This window comes from Lepus europaeus, chromosome 3 (genome assembly GCF_033115175.1).
Source record: "Lepus europaeus isolate LE1 chromosome 3, mLepTim1.pri, whole genome shotgun sequence".
In the NCBI taxonomy this organism is placed as follows: domain Eukaryota; kingdom Metazoa; phylum Chordata; class Mammalia; order Lagomorpha; family Leporidae; genus Lepus; species Lepus europaeus.
This window is the reverse complement of record NC_084829.1, coordinates 25170083-25197720: the sequence shown is the minus strand read 5'-3', so window position 1 is coordinate 25197720 and position 27638 is coordinate 25170083. Positions and strand designations below refer to the sequence as shown.

Genomic DNA, 27638 nt, shown 5'->3' with positions numbered 1-27638 from the left:
TTTAAAATTTTTTCCCAGTATTTTGTATCTGCCACAACTAATTATCTTCATGAATGTGGGTAGTTGAGAGCTCTCCACAGCACCTACTACTTTCAATTCTACATTTATTTATGCTCTTATGAAAAAAGGAAACCATTTGCTTTATTTTATTGTTGCAAGTTAAGTAGAAAAGGGATTTGACAGCAGCTTTTAATAATAATAGTAACTGCAAAGAGAATTTACGGAATGATTTCTGTGTGCTGGAGATTCTTAAACTTAAGTACTGAGAACACAAAGATAAATTATACAGAATCGTTGCCCTGGAGTGATCCCCAACTTTAGCTGTGACACTGATATATCTGAGAAGTGTCCTTAACATGAAACACAGACACAAAAACAAACATAACAACACACTTCAGAAGGGAACAGTAGACAATACAAAGAAAATTATCTTTAATGCCCTCAGAGTTGGAAGAGACCACAAACAAGAAACAGGAATAGGATTCTACTTAAAAAATTCAGAGACTGAAAACAGCTCTTGGAAATTAAATACCAAAAAGGAAAATTAAAAACAAGGGTGGAAACATACAGTGCAGGAAATCTCCCAGAAGACTGAATGAAAAGACAAAAGATGAAAAAATAGAAGGACAAAATAAAACCATCAGAGGACCATTCAGGTAACCTCATGTTCAAGTAACTGTCCCAGAAATGAACAGAGAAATTAAAGGGGAAGAATTTGTTAATGAACTAATTTAGGAATTTTTTTTCAGAATGGACAGATAAGAGATTTCGAGTCAAAAAAGCCCATTATTGTGATTTCATAAAAATGGGAAAGAATATTCCACAAAACTCCAGGAGGAAGGAAAGCAGACCACATCCAAAGGATCTGAAATCTAAAAAACCTCTCAATGGAAGCAACAGAAGACATTAGCCTGTCTCCAAAACAGGACTGGACATCCCTCCAAACTATTAATAAGTGGGTAGAATGAAGACAGCTTTCATGGTTTCAAAAAAAAAAAAATTACCTCCCAAGCACAGCTTCTCAGAAAGCTACTGAAGAATGTGTTTCACAAAATGGAGGCAATACACTAAGAAGAAAAGGGAAACAGAAAAGTATGTGATCTCCACCCAGAAGGCAAGTACAAGGAGCTCCCAGAATAATGGTAAAGCAGCCACACTACACAGCAATGGCCACCCATCCATAATGGAGCAAGTTAGTCTCCAAGATGATGAAACTGGCAGAGGACATTTAGAAAAGAAACACATGCAAGGGGCAGAGTTTGAATGCTGAATTAATGGTAAGTAGGAAAAGAAAAAAATTAAAGAAAAAAAATTTCACTCCAGGGAAAACAAAAAGTTTTGTATGACAGGAAAAAATTCATTGACGAGTACATGACTCAAAGGTAAACACTGTTCCATATAGTCAGATAAATAATATAAACACCGAATACAGATCCAAACAGAATTACTATATAACTGTGCTAGGAAAATGGAGGAACAGGAAGAATTTAGGGGTAGGGTAGGAATAGGACAGAAGGAGAGGAGAAAGAGAATAAATCAAAACCAGCACTGCCAGTGATTATGCACAGAATATAGAGGGAAATTCCAAAAGAATGAACTAAAACCACTAGAAGTAGTTGCCTCTGGGAAAAGAAATGAGGATGATTTTTTTAGCATAGCCTTTATAAATTATAGAACCACTTCACACTCTAAATTATTTATGCTGGTTTAAAAAAAAAAAAGCAAAGCCCAAGTTCTTGCTAAACCTGTGTTTTTCAAATTACAAGTTTGTGATTCATTAGTGGGTGGTGAAATCAATGCAATAAATCACAACTATCATATTTTAAATGAATTGGAACAGAAAATAAGATACACTGCATAAGACAGAGTATCTTTCAGTAAGCCTTTATAATACACACACACAGAAGCTCAACACGTAAAAGTGATTTTTAAGTGGGGTTTGCAATCACAGCAATTTTTAAATCACCACTGTAAACTACACTGTATTATAATACTTTAAGTCTTGTTTCGGGGGCTGGTATTGTGGTGCAATGAGTTAAGCCACCACCTTGGAAGCCAGTATCCTATACGAGTGCCAATTTACATCCCAGCTGCTCCACTTCCCATCTAGTTTCCAGCTAATGTGCCTGGAGAAGACAGGGGAGAATGGCCCAAGTACTTGGGCCCCTGCCACCAATATTAGAAACCAGATGGAGTTCCAGGCTCCTGGCTTCCTCATGGCTCATATCCAGAGGTTGTGGCAATTCTGGGAGTGAACCAGCATATGGAAGATCTCTCTTTAACTCTCTGTAACTCTGCCTTTCAAATAAAAATCTTTTTAAAAAGTAAGAGATTTCAACATACCTTTATTTTTTAAAAAAAAACTGAAAATGTTTATATATAATGAAAATATGCATAATAGTGCTCTTTAAAATTTCAGTAGTACCACGCCTGCAGAATACATACTCCTATGTTAGTGAAACCTGGATATGCCTTGCTTTCTCATAATAAACCATAAAGAAAGTCAGAGAAAAAGAACAACTTAGAAAACAGAATTTAAAGTCCCACAAATGATTTTCCAATATAGTATATTACAGCTTCTTAGGAGACATATCTTTTTAATTTTGTATTCCTTTCACAAGTATTTAAATTTCTGGCCTTCAGACACACTTGAGCAGAAGGAATGGCTGAGGAAGTCAAATCGCCCGCCATGTGAAGGCATAAACCAGAAAAGACACATGCATTTGACAGAGGTAGTTTTCTTCCCCTGAGCCCTTCTTCATATACTTGGCAAAGCATATACAGTACTCCTGCAGTATGGATAATGGGGAAGGAAGCTAAAAACTATCTTTGATGCTCTTTTATTAAGAGCCATATTTAGTCCGATATTTTCTTTATACTCAGCTACGTTAGATATGCATTTTCCTGTAGGTGCTTGCCCTACCATCCACTTACACAAAATAATCAAGAACAAAATCACCTGTAGAAAGCAAGCTGCATTATACTATTTTCATAATACAACTTCCCTTCCTAAAACTTATAAGGATCAGTGCTAGCCCTGTGGCGTAGTGGATAAAGCCGCCGCCTGCAGTGCTAACATCCCACATGGGCACCAGTTCGAGTTCCAGCTGCTCCACTTCTGATCCAGCTCTCTGCTATAGCCTGGGAAAGCAGTAGAAGATGCACCCGCATGGGAGACCCAGAAGAGGCTCCTGGCTCCTGGCTTCAGATCAGCGCAGCTCCAGCTGTTATGGCTAATTGGGGAGTGAACCAGCAGATGGAAGACACCCCCCCCCCTGTGTAACTCTGCCTTTCAAATAAATAAATAAATCTTAAAAAAAAAAAAAAAAAAAACTTATAAGGATTGGAGCCATACCCCAACCATCTGTATTTTAAAACTACCTCTACCATCCACACTGGATGTAAAAAAAAGAATGAATTAGCCTTCAAATATTGGCATTGAAAGATACTAAAAGCATTTATTAAAATATATACAGTGACAGGTATTTGGTACAGTGTTTAAGACACTGCTTGAGACACTTGCATCCCATATTGGAAACCGTGAGTCAGGGTCTAGGCTCCACTTCCAATTCTGCTACATACTACTCAGAAGGAGGTGAGTCCCTGACACCACATGGAAGACATCCAGACTGAGTTCTGGGCTCCTGACTTCTGCCTGGCACAGTCCCAGCTTTTGCAAACACTGGGGAAGTGAACCAGTGGATGGAAGACCTGCCCGTCTCTCTTTCAAATAAAATACATAAATAAAATTTGAAAAACAAAATATATACGAATAAGCTATACCTTTTTGTATATGTGTGTGTGCAGCAGAAAAAAATACAGCTAAAACAGATGGCTGATTGTCTGTCTTTGGAGTTATGAGCCGACAAGAACAGGGGTAACAGCAGTGGGGAGATGAAGACTTCCCTGTGTAACTCATCCTGGTAGGCAAATCAGAGATTCTCATTCTTCCGCTTGCCAAACAGCAAACAGCTTTGCTTCCGCATCCTGCTCCGCTGCCGCCCGCACACACAATCACCCAGAAGTAAGCTGTGGCAGGTATGCTTCTGCTTTCATTGACAAAGAATGTTCTGCTGACCTTGCAAAACTGAACCTGTGTTCTCAACACAAGAGCAATGCCAAGGCTGCCTGGTCTTTGCAGACTGCCAGGGCCTAGCTTGCTCTGCAGCCTCTCTCAGTGCTCCCATCACACTGCAGACAGCTGCTGAGCACCTGCTACATGCCAGGCACCATGCAAGGAAAACAAGACAGAGACCTGCCTTCAGGGAGCTCGCAGCCTCCAGACAAGACAGAGGGAACATGGAATTTCCCAATAATGGTGCATGTGTTGGCAAAACTACACACCTGCATAACTCACCACCTTGTTATTTTAACTATTTTCTCCCCTCTTCCTTCTTGCACCTGCCAAAGGTGAGGGTGTCTGGCACACACTGTGTCCACAGTTATCTCTGGATCCCCTGTGCCAAACATGGTACCCACACAATCCAAATTTCACAAATGCCTCCTGGATAGAAACACAACAGTATTATAAGAAACAATTCCATGTATGTGTTAACGCTTCAGGGCAGTGATCAGTGTACATACCAACTATCACCCTGGACCTATGCAATGTATTATAATCCTAGAATTTCAGCACCAAAACAAACATCTCCAGCCTCAGACGGCCTCTGATCTTTCTTGGTCCTTGTCATGCAGTCCTGGCTTTAGTTCCATAAAGAGGGGAAGATGATGAAAGCTGAGCCAGTCTACTTCTTTTCCTGGAAGTCAATGCACCCTCACTTCTTTTACTGGGAAGACTGAAAACTTTTATCCAGTAATTAGAATTTTGACTCATGTTTAATACACTGGTAATTTCATGAACTTGCATAGAAATATAGTAATTCTCATTTTGACACAGGCTTGCCAATATGCATTTATTTAAAGACTTCTTACACGTCAAATCTTGGACGTGTAATACTCCTCAGTATTCTCCTGGCTTACCCTCGCCCCACCCTGGCTGTACCCAGAAACAAATGATAGAAAGAACTGTAAATATAGCATGAAACACTTTTGCAAATAATCAACCCAAAGCCCAAGGGATGAGCTGTTTTTATTTTTAACTGATCTGTTGCTTTAAGGAAAAACTGTAGAGAAATAGGAAACCAAGCTGCATAAAGGAAATCAAAATGCATTTGGGGACCTTAATCAACAAGTAGCAGTGCTGTGTAGACATCCCTGTAAACTGAATGACCTGCCGGTACACGGAGTGAACCCCACAAAAAGGGTCCACCCACCACTTGAAGAATCAGATCTGCCAGGACAGAATAAGAGAACACACATACTTCAACACTGTTCTTAAAACTCCAGATAAGGGACTATCCCCAATAAGCAAGGCAATGGATGAATACTAAAATCACCCTGTAAGTCTTGTCTTTACATATTCTGAGTAGTAATTAATGTGACAAACTACAAATAAATGATCAACTAATTATACTTAGCATTTAGAATCAACTTTCCACAGCTATGCATTCCATCCAAATTCCACAAAATCTATTCCTCTACACAAATGACCACATTTAATTTCATTAAGTAGTAACTGACAATGGCACTCCTGATGGTTAAGAGTGACAAGGAGCAGGTGCCAAACCAGCAGGGAAAACAGAAGCAGCAGCTACATAAAAGGAATTAAAATCATCTACCTGTTTCTCAGAGTGGTTTGAAGAATCCCACCCAATGGAACTTTCTTCTGAAACAATGTAACAATATCCAGTCTAGGGGAGGGGGGAACAAACTTTGGTAGTGTGGACATCAAATTTAATCAGTAAATATTGTTATTTACTCAATCAATGAGCTTGCTACCAACATGAAGTTGTATCGCTTTAAACATAACCAATGTCCAAGGATACACCATTACTAAAATGTATTGAATGCAACATTTTAAGTATAATTAAGCTATTTAATAGCACCATAAGAATCTGTTAGAAGTAGCAGAATGTTTGCAAACTGGATTAAAACTTGCTAGACCCAATACAAAAAGCAAAGAATTACCAATATTACCTCCTCATATTTTCTTCCTCCAATTTAGCACAGTTGCGACAGAAGGCATGATTACAGAACAGAGGCACTTGCAACCTTTAGCAATAAAATAACAAACCCTACTTCATAGTCTCTAGTGGAAAAAAAAATCTCTGAACAGCAAAATTCACTAAGTGTAACTTATCAATCAACAGGTGACTTTCAGAAACAAACTCATTCGAGAAAGAATTTTGTAAAATCTCCTGCTTTTTCTTTCATATTTTTTACAAGCTACTGCCTTGCTGTACTGAATGAATCCCAACCCATTCCTTCTCACGGACGCACCAGAAAAATGCCAAATATTCAAATCATTTTAGGGCATTTTCCCATACAGTTGCATGCAACAGAGCAGAATTTATAAAGATCCAACAGTTACCACTTTTCAAATGCAAATATGTTGCCATCTAGTAAATGCAACTCCCTTTTAAACATCCCCAGTGTCTATACAGTTCAGGTCACTACTTTTGTTTCCTTGAAAATCAGAATCTGCGCGTTACATTCAGGCATTATCTTCACCCGGCACCACCACGAACAACAACAACAAAAAAACAGATCTGGTAATGGCCCAGCCTGAGCTCGCATCACCCAAGAACGCTTGGCTTCCTTTTTCCACCTATTTTCCACGCAACGTCCCTACACAACTCTGCTAAAGGAAGCAAACCTATGCGGTAGTGCACTGGTTCCTAGGTACAATAGGCTTGGGCTGGTCATTGTCGGCTCCGGGCCTCAGTTTCCCCGACTGTAAAATGCAGGTCTCCAGGTCCCATCCGGCCCCCGCGCTCTCTGACAAGTGCTGGCTTCGGCCTGGGGGCCTGGCCTGACACCGCTGCAGATGGGAGGGGACCGGGGAAGGGGGTGGGGTGCGCAGAGGAAAGAGAGGAACTTGGACTTGCAGCCGCGTCAAAGAGGAGCGTGAGACAAACTTGAAGCCGTCCCCCTAACAATGGGGAAAGAGCACTCCCGTTTTCCCGGCTCAAAGTTGCGGGACCCGGAGAGGCTGGGTCCCCCTCCCGCCCGCTCCGTGCGCGCTGTACCTTTCTCCCTGTTTGGTGTTGGCAGGAGGAGGGTGCAGGACGGTCTGATTCCCTTCCATCTCCACCACGCACTTGGTGTTCAGCTCCAGTTCTGAAAGCACAGGGGAAACCGACGCTGCAAACTCGAGCATCCGCGCCCAGCCCGCCGCGCCGCGCAGGGGCTCCGTCCTGGAGGCGGCGGGGCCGGGAGACGGCGCCCGGGCACCCCGGCTCCGCGGCTCCGCGGCTCCGCGGCTCCGCGGCCAGGGCGGGCGGGCGACCGCCGCCTCCGCCCCGGAACCCCGGCTCCCCGGCTCCGCCGGCCCGAGCACTTCCCAAAGTTGCCCCGGCCCCCAGCCCGAGCAGAAATCACAACCCGCAGAAAGCGCCTTACCTCGTCGGTTCATGGGCCGGACGCGGACGGCAACTTTTACCTTGGTATCCGACATGTTGGCGGCGCCCGCTCGGCCCCGGCGGCCCTCACGCGCCGCGCCGCCGCCGCCGCCGCCGCCGCGCGCGCCCGGAGCGCGGCCACCGCCGCTCGGCCGAGAGCTCCGCTGGGCAGCGCCGAGGCGCGCGGGCCATCCCGGGGGAGCGCGACGCGGGGCTCGGCCGCGGCCCGGGGAGGGGCGGGCGCGCGGGGCGGGGCGCGGCGGCGGCGGCGGCGGCGGCGGGCGGGGAGGAGGCCGCGCCGCCGGCCCAGACGCCGCGCTAGCCTCGCCGGCCCAGCCCGGCTCACAGCGCCTCAGCCGCTCGCGGCCGCCGCGCCGCCATCTTCGCGCCCCGCGGTGCTAGGGGGGCGGGTGGGGACCGCGGGCGGGCGGGCGGGGCGCGGGCTCAGGCGCCGCCGGGTGCCGGGCGCTGGACGTGCGGTTTCCGCGGTGCGGGCGCCCGCGGGGACCCTGCGGACACCTTCGGCGGGCCGCGGGCACCGCGCGCCGGAGCCCGAAGGCGCCGTGAGGGGCCGGGCACGGGCGGCCAGGCCTCCCTGGGCGGGAACGACGGCCTGGCCGCCGCTCCGGAGCGGGCTGCGGTGTTTCAGGAGCTTTGGGGTGAACCGAGACCGAGGGGGAGTGTGTGTCAACCGCGCCCTCGCCCGTGTGCGGACGCTCCTGACCGGGCAGAGGGCGAGAGGGTCGGGAGGCTCCTTAACGCTTACGTAAGAATGAATGGTGGCGGAGCCTGTCCCGCTTGCCAAATGCAGACCTCGCCCCCGGGCCGGCGCTGGGACACTCGCAGGGGCTCGGTCTGGCTCAACAAGTGCTTCTGGGGCGCGCACGGTGTGCCGGGCATTTTAGAGAACAGAAGTCTCAAGTCCAGAGCTTGGCGATTCTCCCATCTTGCTTGAATGTGGAAATCTATGCGTTCCTGAGTTCCTTTACTGCGAATTGTATTGCGGGCCTACTGTGAGGAGGGGGCTGTGCGGAGGGCGCACTAGCTGGATGCATTCTGCGCCGCGGGGGGCACACGCTGAGGTGGGCAAATGGCGTGGGGAGGCCAGCTAGGATGACTCTGGGTCTCGGGAGGGGTGCGCCCGAGAAAGGGCAGGTCTGGCTCCAGCAGGTGCCAAACTGTGGCCTGATTCTAAAAGGGACAGTCAACTGGCCTTACGGTGTGACAGGGCCTGTGAGGTCAGTCCACCGTCAGAGGTCCTGTGGTGTCCTTCCTCTTCTCCATTGCCACCTGCAAGCTTTCCCTGTCCATGCACCTACTCTCCACGTATTCTGAGCTCCCTGCAGTGTCGCAGGCACTGTGCTGCGTGCTTGGCTGCAGGATCTCGGCCATTTCTGAATGGAAGGGGTCAACAGTCCGGTTCTGTGCCAGCCTCCCAGCCTTTGGGCTGCTGAAACAACCCCTTTCACTGACCTTGAGGCTCTCCTACATCCAGCTTGCAGACTGATTTCTCGGGAAAGTACCTGTTATCCTTTGATCATGGCCTTCCCTTTCTAATATTGCCTCCCACTGCACCCAAAAGTTCATTTCATCCAAGATCTTTTCACAAGCAAGATGACATCACCATGCTATGCTGTAGTTCTGGCAGCTTCCACCAATAGGAAATGTAGAAGGTTGAATTGTGTCCCCGAAAACATGACCTTCAAGTCCTAATCTCCAGTAGCTCTGAAGGTGACCTTATTTGGAAATAGGGTCTTTATAGAGCTTTGATGAGGTCCTACTTATTTAAGGTGGATCCTAAATCCAATAACTGATATTAAGAGAAAGGAGGGGGCTAGCATTGTGGGGCAGTGGATTAAGCTGCCACCTGCTTCACCAGCATCCCGTATGAGCACTGCTTGGAGTCCCGGCTGCTCTACTTCCAATCCAGCTCTCTGCTGATGTGCTCAGGAAATGCAGTGGAAGATGGCTGAACTACCTGGGCCCCTGCCTCCCATGTGGGAGACCTGGATGGAGTTCCAGGCTTCAGGCTTTTCAGCCTGACCCAGCCCTGGCTCTTGTGGCCATTTGAGCAGTCCAACAGGTGGTATACCCCATAACTCTGCCTTTCAAATAAATAAATTTTTTAAAAAGTTATTTATTTATTTATTTGAAATGCAGAGTTAGAATGAAACAGAAAGAGATCATCTGTCCATCCCCAAATGACCACAATGACCAGAGCTGGGCTGATATTAAGTCAGAGACCAGGAGCTTTTTACGGGTCTCTCACATGGGAGCAGGAACTCAGGGACTTGTGCCATCTTCCACTGCTTTCCCGGGTTCATTAGCAGGGAGCTGGATCGGAAATGGAGCAGCCAGGACTTGAACAGGTGCCCATATGGAATACTTGCATTACAGGCAGCAGCTTTACCCACTATGCTACAGTGCCAGTTCCTTATGGCATTCTTAGGTGCTAATACAAGACTCTCAGTCTGTATTTGTCTATCCTTTTCTTCTCCTTCCTCCTCTGCCAGATCATGAAAGACATGAACGTGTAAGAAAATTCCTCTTTACCCTACAGACAGAGGGAACTGAATGAATGTTTGGATTTTGGAGCCAGCTACTAACACATTCAGAGCATTCTTGGAGGGTAATTAATCTGGCAACATTCTATCCACCCAGAGAACGGTTGCATTCATCCATGTGAGAGGGAAGGGCCGTGGGAACAAAGCCAAAGGTGATGCAAAGGAGCAGGAGGCACAGGTGTAACACTCACTGTGGAGTACTTGTCCACCAATGGGCTGTGAGGATTGAGGGAGGCAGAGGATCAGGAGTATTTGGAAGGGTGCTGGCCCACAACCCACAGCAGATCAGGCCTTGAGGTGAAAGGGCTGCTGGGTAAAGGCACAGTTTCCTTTGGCTCTTCCTTTCACACCCTTCTGACTTTAAAGGCCTGGCAAGACTCCACAGGGTATGTCTTCTATGCAGTTTCACTCATTTTTGAGCTGGACGGTGCCTTTTGGGGTTTTCTGGACTCTTCTAAGAGAGCCCGCAAATTGGCTGTCCATCCTCTGCTAGGGTATGTCCGGGGACAGAGTACTCAGATTTGAATAGGTGCAGATTCACTGCTGGTCAACTCATTCCAAAGTTCTACACTCACAGAAGGCCTCCACGAAGAACCGAATCTACAGCCTCTAAATTCTTCCTGGGAATAAAGTGTTGGCCCCAAGAGCTCCATACTCCAAATCCAACTCCCCTTCCTGAGAAAACTTCACATGCTTGCTTGGGCAGCTGTTACATCCTTGGGGAGGCTTCTGTTCCTCTGAATAAGCTATTCCAGTGACTGCTCTATAATAAATCCCTCCAAAACTTAGAGCTGAAAACAACCACCGGCCTGTTGTCTCTCATAGTCTCTGTGGGCCAGGGATGGGGGAGGGACCCCTCCACCCAGGACGGTGCTGGCCCTGTGGGGAGATTGCAATTAGATGGTGGCAGAAGCTGAACAGCGGGGGCCAGAGCAGCATCTCTCTAAGTCATCTCACAGTTTCTCTGCTTGGATAGCCTTTGGCTTTTTCCAGTGTGGTGGCTGGGTCCCAAGAGTCAGTGTTTTAAGAGCACCAGTGGAAGCTCTGTCATCTTTGATGTCCTGACATACAGTGTCCCATAGTGGCTGTTCTGTCAAGGTCACAAGCCTCCCAGATCCAAGGGGGAAACCATAGCCCCTTATCTCAATGGAGGACGTGTCAGTGTTATGTAAAGGTACATCCCAAAGTTTGTGGAAAATTATATTGGAAGTCTATTTTGGTGCACAAAAATTTTGAAATCCATGCATGGGGTGCGCACTTGATACAGTAGGTTAAGCTACTGCATGGGATGCAGTCCCACCTCCATTTCAGACCTAGCTTCCTGAAAATATATCTGGGAGGCAGCAGATAAGAGCTCAAGTACTTAGACCTCTGTCGCCTATATGAGAGACCTGGATGGAGTTCCAGGTTCCTGGCTTCAGCCTGGCCCTACCTATTGTGGGCATTTGGAGAGTAAACTCACAAAAGAAAGATCTCTCTTTCTGTCTCTCCTTCTCTCTCTATCACTCTGCTTTTCAAATCAATTTTTAAAACTTTTAAAATTCCATGCACAGCTTTTTCATGATGCACATTTCTACAAACTTTCTCCCTCACATCCTTGGGTTTCAAAATTTTTGTGCACTAGAATAAACATCTTTAATTCCATTTTCCCACTGATTTTGTGAAGTCCCCTTGAATTTTAAGAAAAACATGTGGGGGTGGGGATGTGTGTGTTGCACCCTGTTTTGGAAGACGCAGTCTGCCACCTAATGTGTTTCTTCCTCTGTCTTGGATTCCCTCTCTTGACAGCATGTGACAGCAAAGTAAAGCTTGGGAATTAGGTCTGCTGTATTTGAATCTTGCCTCTCTCTCCCTTACATATAACCTGAAACAAGTTATTTAACTCTCTTAATCAGTTGGGTTATGAGTAACTAGTGGGGATTCTGAACTCCCACCATGCATGATATAGAAGATACCTTTTCAAATATATGCCTCTTGCACAACATCCCACTTTTTCTGAGAACTGCTGTTCCTTCCTCCTCCAAACCCCATCCCTGGCTCCTCATCCAGTCATGTTCATACCATATGAACCCTCCTGCCTGGTACGGTTATTCCTGCCACAAACCTCAGAGTCTATCAGATTCTTCCCATCAGGTATCTGGACACTGGAATCAGAGATTGGTGATTGAGGGTGTGGTCCTTGTCATCAGACTCTTTGGGTTGAATCCAGAACTTTCTGAGCAAAAAACCATACCAATTCTCAGCTTTGAGGACTCCATTTCCTTGTTGATAAAATAGGATGAGATGATGATAATAGTAAATGGACTTACTTGATAGGGCCATTGCAAGGGAAGAATGTGAAATTCTCATCATGGTATTGTGAACAGGAGCTAGTGCCTTCCTGAAGTCAACCTGAGAGCTGTGTGTGACTGTGTTTTGTCATAGTCACAGGGAGGCCAAGGGAGCTACTCAAAAAAAAAAAAAAAAAAAAAAAAAGTCATGACACCATTGAGCTGAGTCACTCAGAGAAGGGAAATCTGTTGGAGTTTCTGAAAACCTTCCAGATTTTTTTCTTAAAGACTTTATTTATTTATTGGGGAGGTAGAGTTACAGACAGTGAGAGCAAGAGACAGAGAGAAAGGTCTTCCTTCCCTTGGTTCACTCCCCAAATGGCCACAACGGCTGGAGCTGAGCCAATCCAAAGCCAGGAGCCAGGAGCTTCTTCCAGGTCTGTCACATGGGTGCAGGGGATCAAGCACTTGGGCCATCTTCCACGGCTTTCCCAGGCCACAGCAGAGATCTGGATGGGAAGAGGAGCAGCCAGGACTAGAACCAGCGCCTATATGGGATGCTGGCACTGCAGGTGGAGGATTAACCTGTGCCACAGTGTTGGCCCTAACCTTTCAGATTTGACTTCTAGGCTCCGTCAAGGCTGGGCTGGGTCTCTGTCCCTAGATTCCACAGGGAGGATAGATTCCATGCAACAGGGGAATCTATGCTGAGAAGACAAGGTGAGCGATGAACAAAGGTGGTTATACTTGGTCAGCTTGCAGGGGGTCAATAAATCCCACAGAACAGTGCTGACATTGCCCTCGCTCCAGTAGTGCCTCCCAGAAGAGGAATCTTCAGACTTAAACTTTAGAGTTGAGTGAGAAATGTGACACAAAATGAAGGGCTGCATAGTGCAGGGAGTGATAGCATAGACTTTGGGGTCATGCAGCCTGGGTTCAAGTGCCAGCTCTGCTCCTTGCACTCTGTGAGACTTTGCTCAAGTCACCCATCCTAGTTCAACTTCCATTTCCTGATCTCTAAAAGGATGATGATGAGGGTACTTATCTTGCTGTACCAGGCATGTAGCACAGGGTGTAGCATACAATCTAAGAGTTAAATAGCACCAGGTGGTGTGTGTCACATGATCATCACTGTCACTATCATTTCTTGATCCAGGACATCCTTCAGTGAGCTGAGATTACTCAGCATTATTCAGTAGGTATGCTCCTACTGTATTCCTTAAGTGACAAGGTATTTCATGGTGTGCAATGAAGAACGGTCCTTATGATAATTCCCCGAAGGGCAGCCTTCCCTGAACGTACCCTGAGCCCCGCCAGAAGGGCACATTGCCCACTGGAGGCCACAAACAAAGCCTGTGGCCCTGTTGCAATTGGCTTTTCAGGACAGTTTGCTGTGAAGGCTCTTCCCACAGCCCTTTCCTAGAAAGAGAGTCTCCAAAGGCTAGAGAGGCGATTTGGGGAACCTCAACCCCAGACACTGGCAAGCAGAAATTCAAGTGGTTGGTTGTCCGCAAGAATTAAGAGATCAGGGATTTTTTAACTGTATGGACTTCTGTTTAACTTATTAAAAGGCAGAGTGACAGAGAGTAAGAGAGGTCTTCCATCCACTAGCCTACTCCCCAAATGCCAATAAGGGCCATGTCTAGACCAGGCTGAAACCAGGAACCAGGAACTCCGTCCAGGTCTCCCACCTGTGTGTAGGGACACACATCGTCCTGCCATCTCCTGCTGCTGTCACAGGCACATTAACAGGGAGCTGGATCTGAAGCAAAGGAGCCAGGACTCTGAAAGCACTCATATCTGGGATGCTGGCATCACAGAGGCAGCTTAACACACTGCACCACAGTGCTGCCCCCAACTGACTCCTTAAAAAGAATCTGGGGGCCAGTGCTGTGGTGTAGTGGGTAAAGCTGCCTCTATAGGTGCCATATAGGTGCCAGTTCGTGTCCCGGCTGCTCCACTTCCAATCCAGCTTTCTGCTATGGTCTGGGAAAGCAGTGGAAGATGGCCCAAGATCCTAGGCCCCTGCACCTTCATGGGAGACCCAGAAGAAGCTCCTGGCTCCTGGCTTTGGATCAGCACAGCTCCAGCTGTTGCAGCCATCTGGGAAGTGAACCAGCAGATGGAAGGAATCTCTCTCTCTCTTGCTCTTGCTCTCTCTCTCTGCCTCTCCTCTTTCTGTGTAACTCTGACTTTCAAATAAATAAATAATCTTTTTTTTTAAAAAAAGAATCCGGAACTTTCTAATCCACCTGTGCTTGGTTGTTTTGTGTTTTTTCCCCATCCATGCCTATTCAATCAAAGTGATCATCAATAACAAGGTTCGAGGGCTTCTCTCTAGTCATAGTAGGAGAGTTCTAGGCCTGGACAGAGGGTTGCCAGTCTGGAAGTCTTTCTGAGGAAAAAGGCTCAGGGCACTGCAGGACAGCTCCCTTGAGGATGTGAGTCTGTCGCTTAGAGCTCAAGGCCACCAGAATGCTGGTCTAGTCTGAAAAGAGGCCCTGGACTGGGCTGAGCCTGGAGAAGGCTGTTGGGGCTTCCTGAGAGCAGTCTTGCCCACATGTCTTTTCTACCATCTCTGCAATCCCTGATTAACCCCACTGTAACCAACCAACACAGCATGTGTGTGTGTCCCTGGGATGGTCCTGTCTGTGAACTTTAGGCATGTCCTTATCTGTCAGGAAGAACTTGCCAGCCTGCTTGACCAGGGGAGAAAGTGCACATGGGAAACCAGCCACCGCCTGACAACAGACATTCCAGGGACCCCGGAGTCATTTGTTTGCTGGAAGACTAAGTTCCAAATCTGTTCTTGTCAGAAGTAGGCTGCTGGGCGGATGTAAAAACTGCTAATGGCTTAAGTCTGCAGAGGATCAAAGAGCAACCATGGAGCACTTACATAAGAGGCTTTCCATAAATCTAGTTTAACAGCAGCATCAGTCCGCCTAGGCTAAGTTACACCATGGGGACCGGCAACCTTTCGGCTTTACCAAAACAAAGCTTTGTGCCCACAGGTGTGACTCACCCCTCACAGGCCAGTTACGGTGCTGCTCCTATCATCTTCATCCTGAGTCTCAGCTGACAAAACAGCCCCTCGCTGGGACAATGCTAGTTTTGTCTTTTTCTTCTTTATTATTTTTGAAAAGATTTATTTAGTTGAAAGGCTGAGTGTCAGAGAGCAATGGAGAGACAGAGAAAGAAAGAAATTTTCTATGCACTGGCTCACTTTCTAAATGGCCTCAACAGCCAGGGCTGAGCTAGGTCAAGCCAGGAGCCAGGAACTCCATCCTGGTCTCCTATGAGGGTGGCATGTGGTCCAAGTGCTTGGGCCATCATCTACTGCTTCCCCCCAGGCACATTAGCAGTAAGCTGGCTCAGAAGCCAAGTAGCCGGGACTCAAGCCAGTACTCCAATATGGGATGGAGGCAGACAAGAGGCAGCTTAACCTACTGCACCACAATGCCAGCCACCAATGCTAGTTTTGTAGCAGAAAGAAAGAAAAGGTGGCAGGCGATGCAATGGCTCTTCAAGCTTTGCTGGGAAATGGCACACATCACTTCTCCATTTTCATTGGATGAAGTAAGTCATGTGATCAAGCCACTTATCCTTGGGCCAGGGAGGAATACTTCTCCCTTAAGGAGTGGCTCTAAACCATCTACCACCGTAGCACGTATTTCGCAATAGCGAGCAGTGGAGAATGCTTATTAAACATTGCCTACTTATCAGCCACAGTTTTATTATTTAATCCTCACAATAACTTTATGCAACACACACTGTCATCCCTTCATTATAGTGATCATAAAAAGAAAATTTAATTCACTGTTGTTCATGTACCTGGAAAATGATGACCTTGGTATTCAATTGCAAGTCTTCAGCAGTCACAACTGTCACCTCTACACTGTAACTGCCTCAGATATGTTTTCTAACATAAAACTACTGACTTACATTTTTGGAATATGCATGTCATGGTTTTGCTAAGCATAATAATGGATTTGCTTAACTCATCTATATTTTCCTGGCACGTAAAAAATATGAGAAGCAATATAAATAATAGTAAGTTAATGTTGGGCTTCACAATTTCATGTCATGCATAGCCTCCATGAAATAGTTGCAGGAGATGGGCGTTTGGCACAGCAGTTAAGGTACCACTTGGAGCACCTGCATCCCATAGCAGAGTGCCTGGTTCAATCCCAGATCCACCTCTGATTCCAGCTTCCTGCTGATGTGCATCCTGGGAGGCAGCGGATGATGGCTTAAGTACTTGTGTCTCTGCCACCCAAAAGGGAGCCCCCAGAAGGAGTTCTGGGCTCTGGCTTTGGCCTGGCCAATTCCAGATATTGCAGGTATTTGGAGAGTGCACCAGCAATGGAAGATTTCACTCTGATTCTGTCTCTCTTTCAGATAAAATAAAAATAAATTAATAAACTTTAAATTTATTTCTTTTTAAAAACATATTAATTTATATGAAAGAGTGATGGAGGGAGGGAGAGAGATCTTCAATCCACTGGTTCACTCCCCAGATGGCTGCAACAGCCAGGTCTGGGCCAGGCTGAAGTCAGGAGTCAGGAAATCTATCCTGGTCTCCCATGGGGTACAGCAGGAGTCCAGGTATCTAGGTCATTCTCTGATGTTTTCTCAGCTGGCAAGCTGGATTGGAAGCAGAGCAATCAACACTTGAAACTACACTCCAAAATGGGATGCTGATATTACAAGCAGCAGCTTAATCTGCTGTGCTACATTAGACCCTAATTAAAAAAATTTTTTTTAAGTTGTAGGACTGGTATTGTGGCATTCCATATGGGCCCTGGTTTACATCCCAGCTGCTCCATTTCTGATCCAGCTCCCTGCTAATGGCCTGGGAAAGCAGCAGAAGATGGCCCAAATGTTTGGACTCCTGCACCCACGTGGGAGATCAGGATGAAGCTCCTGGTTCCTGGTTTTGGCCTGGTCCAGTCCTGGCTGTTGTGGTCATCTGGGGAGCGTACTAGTGGATGGAAGCTCTCTCTGTATCTCCCTCTCTCTCTGTAACTCTGACTTTCAAAATAAATCCTGAAAAAGAAAAAAAGTTGCAAAATACTATTGTGAGCAAAAGAGGAAAGAATCCTTGGGGCCAGCATTTTGGTGCAGCAGTTAAGCTGCCATCTGCAATGCTGGCATCCCATTCTAGCACCTGTTCAAGTCCTGGTTGCTCTGCTTCTGATCCAGCTCCCTGCTAATGTGCCTGGCCCACGTGCTTGGACCCCTACCACCTATATGGGAGACCCAGTTGAAGTTCCAGGCCTCTGACTTCAGCCTGGCCCAGCCCCAGTTGTTGTGGCCATTTGGATAGTGAACTAGATTATGGAAGATTTCTTTCTCTGTACCGCCCTCCCCCTCCACCTCCCCCCCCGCCCCGCTGTCTCTCTGGCTTTCAAATAAATAAACATTTTAAAAAAAAGAAAAAAGAATCTTTCCAGCAGCAATATCTAGGATACATAGGGCGTTATTGGCAAGGGCTATTGGGCTCACAATGAGGTACCAGGAAAAGCAGATTTTGATACCAGAATCTGTCTCCATAACACTTACCTGCTGTGTTTACTTCGGATATTGAAGCCTCCAATCTCTTGTAGTAAAGTGGATCCAAACATCCCTATTCCACAGGGTTGTTGTGAAGATTAAATGAGATAACATATGTTTAAAACTTGGTTTGGTGACTGACACAGATATAACAGACATTCAACAAATGATAATTATCATTACCATGGTTGGTATTGAGGAAATGGAAGAATTTCCACGTGGACAGCTGTGAAAGAACAGTCTACGTGGTGGGGCAGGAGGGAACAAATAGTGGAGGCTGGAAAGCAGTGCAGCACCCAGGCAGGTGTTCTATCCTGGAAGAGCCAAGCTTGGGAGAAACCAGACACTGAGAAGGATTCAGTAATGGACTGGCCAAGGTGGAACTGAGGTGGGCAGAGCAGAGACTATGGTGAGGAAGAGAAGGCTTGGGACATGCCCCTGGGTGGAAGTCTCTGTCTAGGTCGGTGGAGCCCTGTGAGAAGGACCATGGACTGATCAGAAAAGGATCTGCAATCTCCAGCAATGTGCAGCCCCCTAAGCCAGCCTCACAAGCACAAGAGACCCAGTCAAGGGCTCCTAAACCCAGCCGAGCATCCCTTGGAGCCTGCTAGCCCAACGGTTCCCTGGTTATCCCACAGACAGAGAATTGGGCTGAGCCGATTCTGAAATAGTCCATTCCTGCTCTGGTGATGGGGACTAGCCTGAGCAAGCTACCCAGTCCCACTAGCCCCAGGCCACTACATGAAGGGAAAAGAAACAATAACCTTTGTTCTTGAAGATGTGTTCACGGAATGACATGGAAGCAGCCAAAAACAAAACAGAAGGAGAACAGGAAGAAGTCCCAAATACAACACAGGCCTCCCCCGAGAGGTTTATCCAGATGTGGAGGCCGCGGTTGCAGACTGTGTGGATGAGAGCTCAGTGACCTGCTTCCAAGGTGTGCAGAGGACCCACTGAGCTTCAGCTCTCACTCTGTACACATGGCTGATAGAATGTGGAAAAGCCCCCTCTGCCCATCTACTAGCAAATCCTTCCATTTACAAATGTTTGTGAGCAGCGGCACACCGGATGCTGTGAGAGCCGATTCAGAAACACACACGGGCTCTGCCCGCAAGACCACCAGAGCAAAGGAGGAGCAGCCAGACACAATGTCAAGTGGACACATGTTCGCCTTTGATGGAAGCAACACCTCTTATCCTGAGACTTCACACTGGTGAGGTCATTCTAGCTGGATCATATAACCCGAGGGCAGAGTCATCTTATAACTGAAGGCTTATGCCCTTGGATCTACTTCTCCCCATTTCCCCACCCACAGCTGCTGGCAACCACTATTCCACTCTCTACTTCTATGAGTTCAACATTTTTTTTAGGTTCCATATATAAGTGAGGTTATGTGGTATTTGTCTTTCTCTTTTTGACTCTTCCCTTAGCATAATGACCTCTGGATTCATCCACATTGTCACAAATGACATGATTTCTTTTTTTTTTTAAGACATTTTGTTTGAAAGAAAGAGGTAGAGACAGAGACAGAGAGAGAGAGAGAGATACAGAGAGACAGAGAAAGAGGCAGAGATAGAAGTCTTCCATCTGCTGGTTCATTCCCCAAATGACTGCATTGGCCAGAGCTGAGCCAATCTGAAGCCAGGAGCCAGGAGCTTCTTCTGGGTTTCCCATGTGGGTGCAGGGGCCCAAGAACTTGGGCCATCCTCTGCTGCTTTCCTAGGCACATTAGCAGAGAACTGGATCAGAAGTGGAGCAGCTAAGACTCGAACTGGTACCCATATGGGATCATGGCACTGCAGGCTGGGGCTTTAACCCACTGCGCCACAGTCAGCCCCTGAGTTTCTTTCTTTTTATGGCTGAATGGTTTCTTTATCCACTATCATCCATCAATGGATAATTAAATTGTTTCTCTATCTTGGCTATTGTGGATAGTGCTGCAATGAGCATGGAGTAAAGGTATCTCTTCCACAATTGATTTTTTTTTTTAATTCATCTTATTTGAAAGGCAGAGAGGGAGGGACAGAAAAATTTTCTATCTGTTGGTTCACTCTGCAAATGGCTGCAATGGCCAGGGTTTGGGCTGGCTGAAGTCAGAAGCCAGGAGCTTCTTCTGGATCTCTCATGTGGGTACAGGGGCCCAAGGACTTCAACCATCTTCCACTGCTTTCCCAGACATATCAACCAGGGAGCTGGATCAGAAGTAGAACAGCCAGGAATCAAACTAGCATCCATATGGAATGCCAGCATAACAGGAAGCTTACCCACTAAGCCACAGTGCTGGCCCCCAGAATCTGATTTCAAGTCCTTTGGAAATATACCCAGAAGTGGGATTACTAGATCATGTGGTAAAACTCTTTAGTTTTTTGACGAAACACCATACTGTTTTTCCAAAATGGCTCTTCTAATTTACATTGCCATAAACAGGGTATAAAATTTCCCATTTCTCTACATCCTCACCAACACTCGTTATATTTGATTTTCTTGAAAACAATTATCTTAACAGTTATGTGATGATATCACATGGTGGATTTCTATTTTTAACTTTTTATTATTTTTATTTTTGAGATAGCATATTTTTAATTTACATTATAGTGAAAGGGTTAATACTCCACTAAAGAAAAAGTCTAACAATCACATTGTGGTTTTGATTTGCATTTATTTCCCTGATGATTTGTGATGTTGAGCACCTGTTCAGTCAGGGGCATGCTAAGTCATCAAGTTAATATCAGAACAGAACCAGTGAAAGGTCCATGGGAAAATCTTAGATGGATTTTGTTTGAAGTCAATTAAAAGCAACTATAAACTAACCAATAGTGCCCTTCTTGCTTGGGAGTGAAAAGATCCTTTTTGCTTCATTAGAAAACTCAAGAGATGCGTTCGCTCCATTTATTTTGGAAGTAAAATTACAGAGAAAGAGAGGTATCTTTAAACTGCTGGTTCACTCCAAAGATGGCCGCAACAGCCAGGGCTGAGCCTTGCCAAAGCCAGGAGCTAGGAGCTTCACTGGGGTCTCCCATGTGGGTAGCCCAAACACTTGGGCCATTTTCCACTGCTTTCCCAGGCACAATAGCAGGGAGCTGGATCAGAAGTGGAGCAGCTGGGACACGAACTGATGCCCACATGGGATGTCAGCATTGCAGGTGGCAGCTTTACCTGCTCTGCCACAATGCCAGCCCAGCGCACTCCTTTAAAGGATGATAGTTCACCTACTTGGACCTTGACAGATCCTCGCCTGCACCGACAGTTGCTAGAAAGCCTTGAAGGAGAGAGGAGAGCAGTAACCTGGAAACCTTTCTCCAGGGAAACTGCTTCATGTGAGATGACTTCCACATGAAGCACTTGCTGATGGATGATTATTTCCTGGGTCACTGGCTCAGCTTTTCAGATAGCATGGCAGATATAGCTCTGTCATTTTAAAAAGCGTTTCCTAAAGACCTTGCCGAAATTCTGAAATGAGTGGAGGAAATAGGGCTCTAAAAATGACTGTTCCCTTTTGAACAAGGAACCCCACATTGTTGTGGAGGGAGCGATGCTCTGTAGTGGCAGCAGGCAGAAGTCTTTCCAAAAATAGATTTTAAGGCAGCATTTGTGAGGCTACTGGGAACTCATTGGTTATGTGAATGGTTTTTCAAAAAGACTGAAGCAAAGTTCAAGCATCTATTGACCTTAAAATGGCTTTAGCTACATAGCTATATGTGTATCCTCCACACACTATGAAATCATTATTATAAAAGGTCAAAACATCTTCATATATTTGAAGAAAAGAGAGGGGAGTGACAGCAAATTTTCCTGTTAGAGCTTTTAGTTTAAAACATAATTAAATGCACTATGTGGAATGTTGAATTCTGATTCAAATAAACCAACTCTAAGCAGATATTTTGGAGTCAATCAGAGCAATTTAAAATATGGATCCAATTGGAAATGATAATGAATTACGGTTGATTTTGTGAAATATGATAATAGTATTTGGCTTGTGTAATTAAATGTCATTTTAAGAAGATTTATTTATTGCTTATCTGAAAGGTAGAATTGCAGAGAGGGAAAGGGAAAGGGGGAGAGGGGGAGAGAAAGAGAGAGAGAGAGAGAGAGAGAGAGAGAGAGAGAGAGAGAGATACCTTCCATCCTCTGCTTCACTCACCAAATGGCCAAAACAGGCTAAAGCCAGGAGCTTCTTCCAGTCTCCTCTATGAGTGCAGGGGCCCAAGCACTTGGGCCATCTTTTGCTACCCTTCCAGGCTTGTTGTTAGCAAGGAGCTGGATTGGAAGTGGAGCAGCAGGAACTCAAACCAGCACCCATATGGGATGCTGGCACAGCACCGGCCCTTAAATGTCATTTTTCAAAAGATGCCTGCTGAAGTAGTTAAGGCGAATATGATAACTGGGATTTGCTTTACAGACAGACCTTAGCAAATAAGTCTGATATATAATACAAAAGTGGCAAAATGTCAATTATTTATGTATTGATTATAATTTGAGGGCTTGTTATCACGTTCTCTTGATTTTTAAATGCTTAAAAGCATTTCATAAGATGTTTTAAAAGTAAAAATAAGGGGCCAGCACTGTGGCATAGTGGGTAAAGCTGCTGCCTGCACTGCCAGAATCCCGAATGGGCACTAGTTCAAGTCTGATTGCTCCATTTCTGATCCAGCTCCCTGCTAATGCTCCTGGGAGAGCAGCAGCAGGTGGCCCAAGTTCTTGGGTCCCTATACCCATATGAGAGATCCAGATGAAGGTCCTGGCTCCTGGCTTCTACAGAGGGAGGATCTCTCTCTTTCTCTCTCTCTCTCTCTCTCTCTCTCTCTCTCTCTCTGCCTTAGCCTTGTCCTCTCTGTAGCTCTGACTTTCAAATAAATAAATAAATCTTTAAAAAGTAAAAATAAACACAATTAAAAGTGTAAAAGAGAGACTTGAATACTACAGATAGGTAATTAATCACAAAAGACACAGATGTATTTTTAAAATTATTTATTTGTCCATTTTTTGCTTATTTGAAAGTCAGAGAGAGACAGGGAGAGAGAGAGAGAGAGAGAGAGAGAGAGAGAGAGAGAGAGATATGAATCTCCCATTTGCTGTTTCAATTTCCAAATGCCTGCCACAGCTGGGACTGGGTCATGCTGAAGCCTGGACCTGGGCACTCAGTTCAGACCTCCCACATGAGTGGTTAGGAATCCAAGGACTTGAGCCATCATCTGCTGCCCCCAAAGTATGCATTAACAGGAAGCTAGAATCAGAAGTGGAGTTGGAACTTGTACCCAGGCACATCTTAACTGCTTTGCCAAACACCTGCCCTGAAACAGATGCACTTTGAAAATGAAAACAGTACTCATGAACCTGAAGTAGGTGGTTGATAAGCAAATTGTTTTTCTGCAAATGTTGTCAATAATTCATGGTCAGATACAAAATATTGGTATTTAACACATAAGCATGACTATGATGAAGAGATTAGAGGATTCAAATAATGTAAAACATGTTTCATTTAAATTAATACTCAAAATGAACTTATAGATTAAGAAAATTAAAAAGTCAGAGTTTGTTTCTTAGTATTATGTTGATTATTTGTAACAGAAAAAGTTCTTATCCATGTCAGTAAACTGTGATTCTGGTATCCTTACTGTTGGTTTTTAAAAAATATATGTTACAATTTATAGATTCTTTATATTAGTGAATAATTCCTACAATTTGGGATTTAAATTTTGTTTTGTTTGTGTCTAACACAGTAACAAGAAAATCTGGTGCAGAGTTGTGTGTTATTGCATAGATTGGATGTGTCTTGAGTCACATTGACTCCAAGAAGACAAGGGTGTTGCTGGAGGAAGAATGTTTTCATTTTTTTTTAAAAAAAGTATATATTTATTTATTTGAAAGTCAGAAGTAGAGAGAGAGGAACAGACAGACAGAAATCTTCCATCAGCTGCTTCACTCCTCAACTGGCCAAAATGACTGTGGCTGGACCATGCTGAGGCTAGGAGCCTGGAACTCCAACTGGGTTTCCCAGGTGGGTGTAGGGACCCAGCCTTTAGGCCATCTTCTGTTTCTTTCCCAGGCACATTAGCAGGGAGCTGGAGCAGAAGTGGAACAGCTGGGATTCGAACCACAACACCACATGCTTTCTCATGACTGGCTCCACATGGGCAGTAGGCACTCCACATAGATTTAATTGCAATGCAGCCTTATTCTGCTGCTGGACTATGGCCACATCTAGAATGCTTTCTTTTGAAAAAAAAAATTATTTAAAAATTTTTCAAGATAAATTTGAAAAAGTTTAAATCTATTTTTATTTACTTGAAAGAAAGACAAAGAGAGAGATGGAGACAGGCAAATAGAATGTTATTTCACTGATTCACTCTCCAAATACCCACACAATAGCTGGGTCTGTGTCAGGCCAAAACCAGGATCCCAGAACTCAATCCGGGTTGGCCGTGTGGGTGGCAGGGACCCAAGTACTTGGGCCATCACTGCTGCCTGCAGGGTGCACAGTAGCAGAGAGCTGGGTGGAGAGCAGAGCTGGGACTTGGGCCCAGGGCCTCCAGTCCGGGATGTGAGTAACTCCAGTGACATCTTCACTGCTGCACCACATGCTCACCCTTCTATTTTATTTTGGAATGAAAAGATGAGTTTATTTTTTTTGAAATGCATGCAGTTTTTTTTTAATGAAAGGCAAATATTTATACTGAAGAATGTATACATGAAAGTCTAGAGTCCTTTTCTTCATGCTTTACTTTTCTTTTTTCTTTTTTTAAAGAAATATTTATTTATTTATTTATTTGAAAGAGTTAGAGAGAGGCAAAGGCAGAGAAAGAGAGACAGAGAGAGGTCTTCCAGCCTCTGTTCACTTCCCAACTGGCCGCAACAGCTGGAGCTGCGCCGATTTGAAGCCAAGAGCCAGGAGTTTCTTCTAGGTCTCTCACACGGGTGCAGGGGCCCAAGCACTTGGGTCATCTTCTACTGCTTTCCCAGGCCATAGCAGAGAGCTGGATCAGAAGTGGAGCAGCCAGGATTCCAACAGGCATCCATATGGGAGGCTGGCACTGTAGGCAGCGGCTTTACCTGCTATGCCACAGCACCAGCCCCATGCACTACTTTTCTAATAAGTTTCTGAGGGTCTTTCTAAGACTTTACAAGGGTGAGTTGCTTTTTTTTTTTTACAGGCAGAGTGGACAGTGAGAGAGAGAGAGACAGAGAAAGGTCTTCCTTTGCCGTTGGTTCACTCCCACAATGGCCGCTGCGGCCAGCTGGCGCTGCACCAGTCCGAAGCCAGGAGCCAGGTGCCTCCTCCTGGTCTCCCATGGAGTGCAGGGCCCAAGCACTTGGGCCATCCTCCACTGCACTCCCAGGCCACAGCAGAGAGCTGGCTTGGAAGAGGGGCAACTGGGACAGAATCCGGCGCCCCGACCTGGACTAGAAGCCTGGTGTGCCGCTGCCGCTAGGCAGAGGATTAGCCTATTGAGCCATGGCGCCAGCCCAAGGGTGACCTTTTCTTGACATGGACCATTTACTGTGTGGTGGGCAGTATTTTCATAGAAACTGTGTACACTAAACTAAATATATTCTTATAGTTTACAAGAAAATTAAAGCAATTATATATAAATAGAGAAGACAATGTTAAACTTTACTATAAAACATTTTATATTATAAATAATACAATTGTGTGGCTTTTAAGAGTTTAATTACTTGATTTGAATAGAGGGATTGAATAAAATAAAAAATCATCAAGACAGACCTGGCTTTAAGACTTTTATATTGCTACTTTCATGTCATCTCTAATTAATTGATGGACATAGTGACCACTGGAGAAGCCTGGCTATCCATCAGCACAAATGAAGGAATGATGTTTGTTTCCAAGGCAGTATAGGCCCCAGTGCCAGAACCTAGGTTAATATAGAATTTATTTTCAGGCCGGCGCCATGGCTCAACAGGCTAATCCTCCGCCTTGCGGTGCCGGCACACCGGGTTCTAGTCCCGGTCGGGGCGCCGGATTCTATCCCGGTTGCCCCTCTTCCAGGCTAGCTCTCTGCTGTGGCCCGGGAGGGCAGTGGAGGATGGCCCAAGTGCTTGGGCCCTGCACCCCATGGGAGACCAGGATAAGCACCTGGCTCCTGCCATCGGATCAGCGCAGTGCACCGACCGCAGCGCGCCGGCCGCGGTGGCCATTGGAGGGTGAACCAACGGCAAAGGAAGACCTTTCTCTCTGTCTCTCTCTCTCTCACTGTCCACTCTGCCTGTCAAAAAAAAAAAAAATATATATATATATATATATATATATATATATATAGAGAGAGAGAGAGAGAGAGAGAGAGAATTTATTTTCGTGCTCAAATGCATCAAATCTGTGTGTGTGTGTCCCACGATAAGAATGTCTGCATCAAATGGCCTCTTCAACAGGTCTAAGTCGTCCACGTCTCCCGTGAGTAACTTGATGTCCATGGATCCCACCAGTCCTGAACTGTGCAGTAGTTACAGCTTTCTGTTCTGGGCAATTCAGATTCTCACCAGAGTCTCCTCCTATAAGATGAATATCACCGACCAGAGTCTTGAGGTAGTCATAATTTTCTTTGCTGCCAAGTTTCCAGTGCAGGAGCCAGCATTATGGCATAGTAGGTTAAGCGACTGCCTGTAGCACTGGTATCCCATATGAGCACCGGTTTGATTCCTGGCTGCTCCACTTCGATCCAGCTCCTTGCTAATGTGCCTGGGAAATCAGCAGAAGATGGCCCAAATCCATGGCCTCTAAACCCTCTACACCCATGTGGGAGACCTGATTCCTGGCTCCTGGCTTAAGCCTCACCCAGTTCTGGCCATTGCAGCCATTTGGGGAGTGAACCAGTGGATGGAAGATTCTTTCTTTCTTTCTTTCTTTCTTTCTTTCTTTCTTTCTTTCTTTCTTTCTTTCTTTCTTTCTTTCTTTCTTTCTTTCTTTCTTTCTCTCTCTCTCTCTCTCTCTCTCTCTCTCTCTCCGCTTTTCAAATGAATAAAATACATCTTAAAATTTTCCAGTGTGAGAATATACTGAATCTTTCCTAGCATGAGGAGTTTTTGATTTTGCTGGCAAACTGTTGCACCAGTGTGGAACGTGCTCATCTCCTAATACCAGCACCAGCATCCTGTCCCCAGCTCTGCTCAGCCACCACAACCACCACAGCCCTCTTCCTCAGCTGCTAGTTTTCTTCAGATTGTACATGATCCATGAGCTTTGTGAAGTCACCTCCTTCCCTTCATTTTTAACATTTAACGCTTCAATCCTCCCTGAATGTTTTTGTAGTGTAAAGTATGAGGTAAGAATTCAGATTTTTTAAAACTCTTATTTAATGAATATAAATTTCCAAAGTACAGCTTATGGATTACAATGGCTTTTTCCCCCCCATAACTTCCCTCCCACCCGCAACCCTCCCCTCTCCTGCCCCCTCTCCCATTCCATTTACATCAAGATTCATTTTCAATTAATTTTATATACAGAAGATCAATTTAGTATATATTAAGTAAAGATTTCAACAGTTTGCACCCACACCAAAACACAAAGTGTAAAGTACTGTTTGAGTACTAGTTATAGCATTAATTCACATTGGACAACACATTAAGGACAGAGATCCTACATGAGGAGTAAGTGCACAGAGACTCCTGTTGTTGACTTAACAAATTGACACTCTTGTTTATGGCGTCAATAATCACCCGATGCTCTTGTCATGACTTGCCAAGGCTATGGAACAGATTTATTTTTTCCAGATGTTTACCAGTTGTTCCTACACAATTGATTAAATAATCTTTCTCCTTTTACTTAGAAATGCCATCTT

General features: G+C 45.5%; 1 protein-coding gene and 1 pseudogene across 1 annotated transcript in view; both read right to left on the bottom strand.

Moving 5' to 3' along the window:
* Positions 1 to 7553, bottom strand: part of KIF13A (kinesin family member 13A) — a 245046-nt gene extending 237493 nt beyond the window's left edge. Inside the window, 2 exon segments of the mRNA XM_062185408.1 lie at positions 7089 to 7179; positions 7462 to 7553. Coding sequence (XP_062041392.1) covers positions 7089 to 7179; positions 7462 to 7516 — 146 coding nt within the window. The 5' untranslated portion in view covers positions 7517 to 7553.
* A 1146-nt stretch (positions 7554 to 8699) lies between these two features.
* On the bottom strand, positions 8700 to 26959 carry LOC133756440 (vacuolar protein sorting-associated protein 29-like; annotated as a pseudogene).
* Between the last annotated feature and the right edge of the window lie 679 nt (positions 26960 to 27638).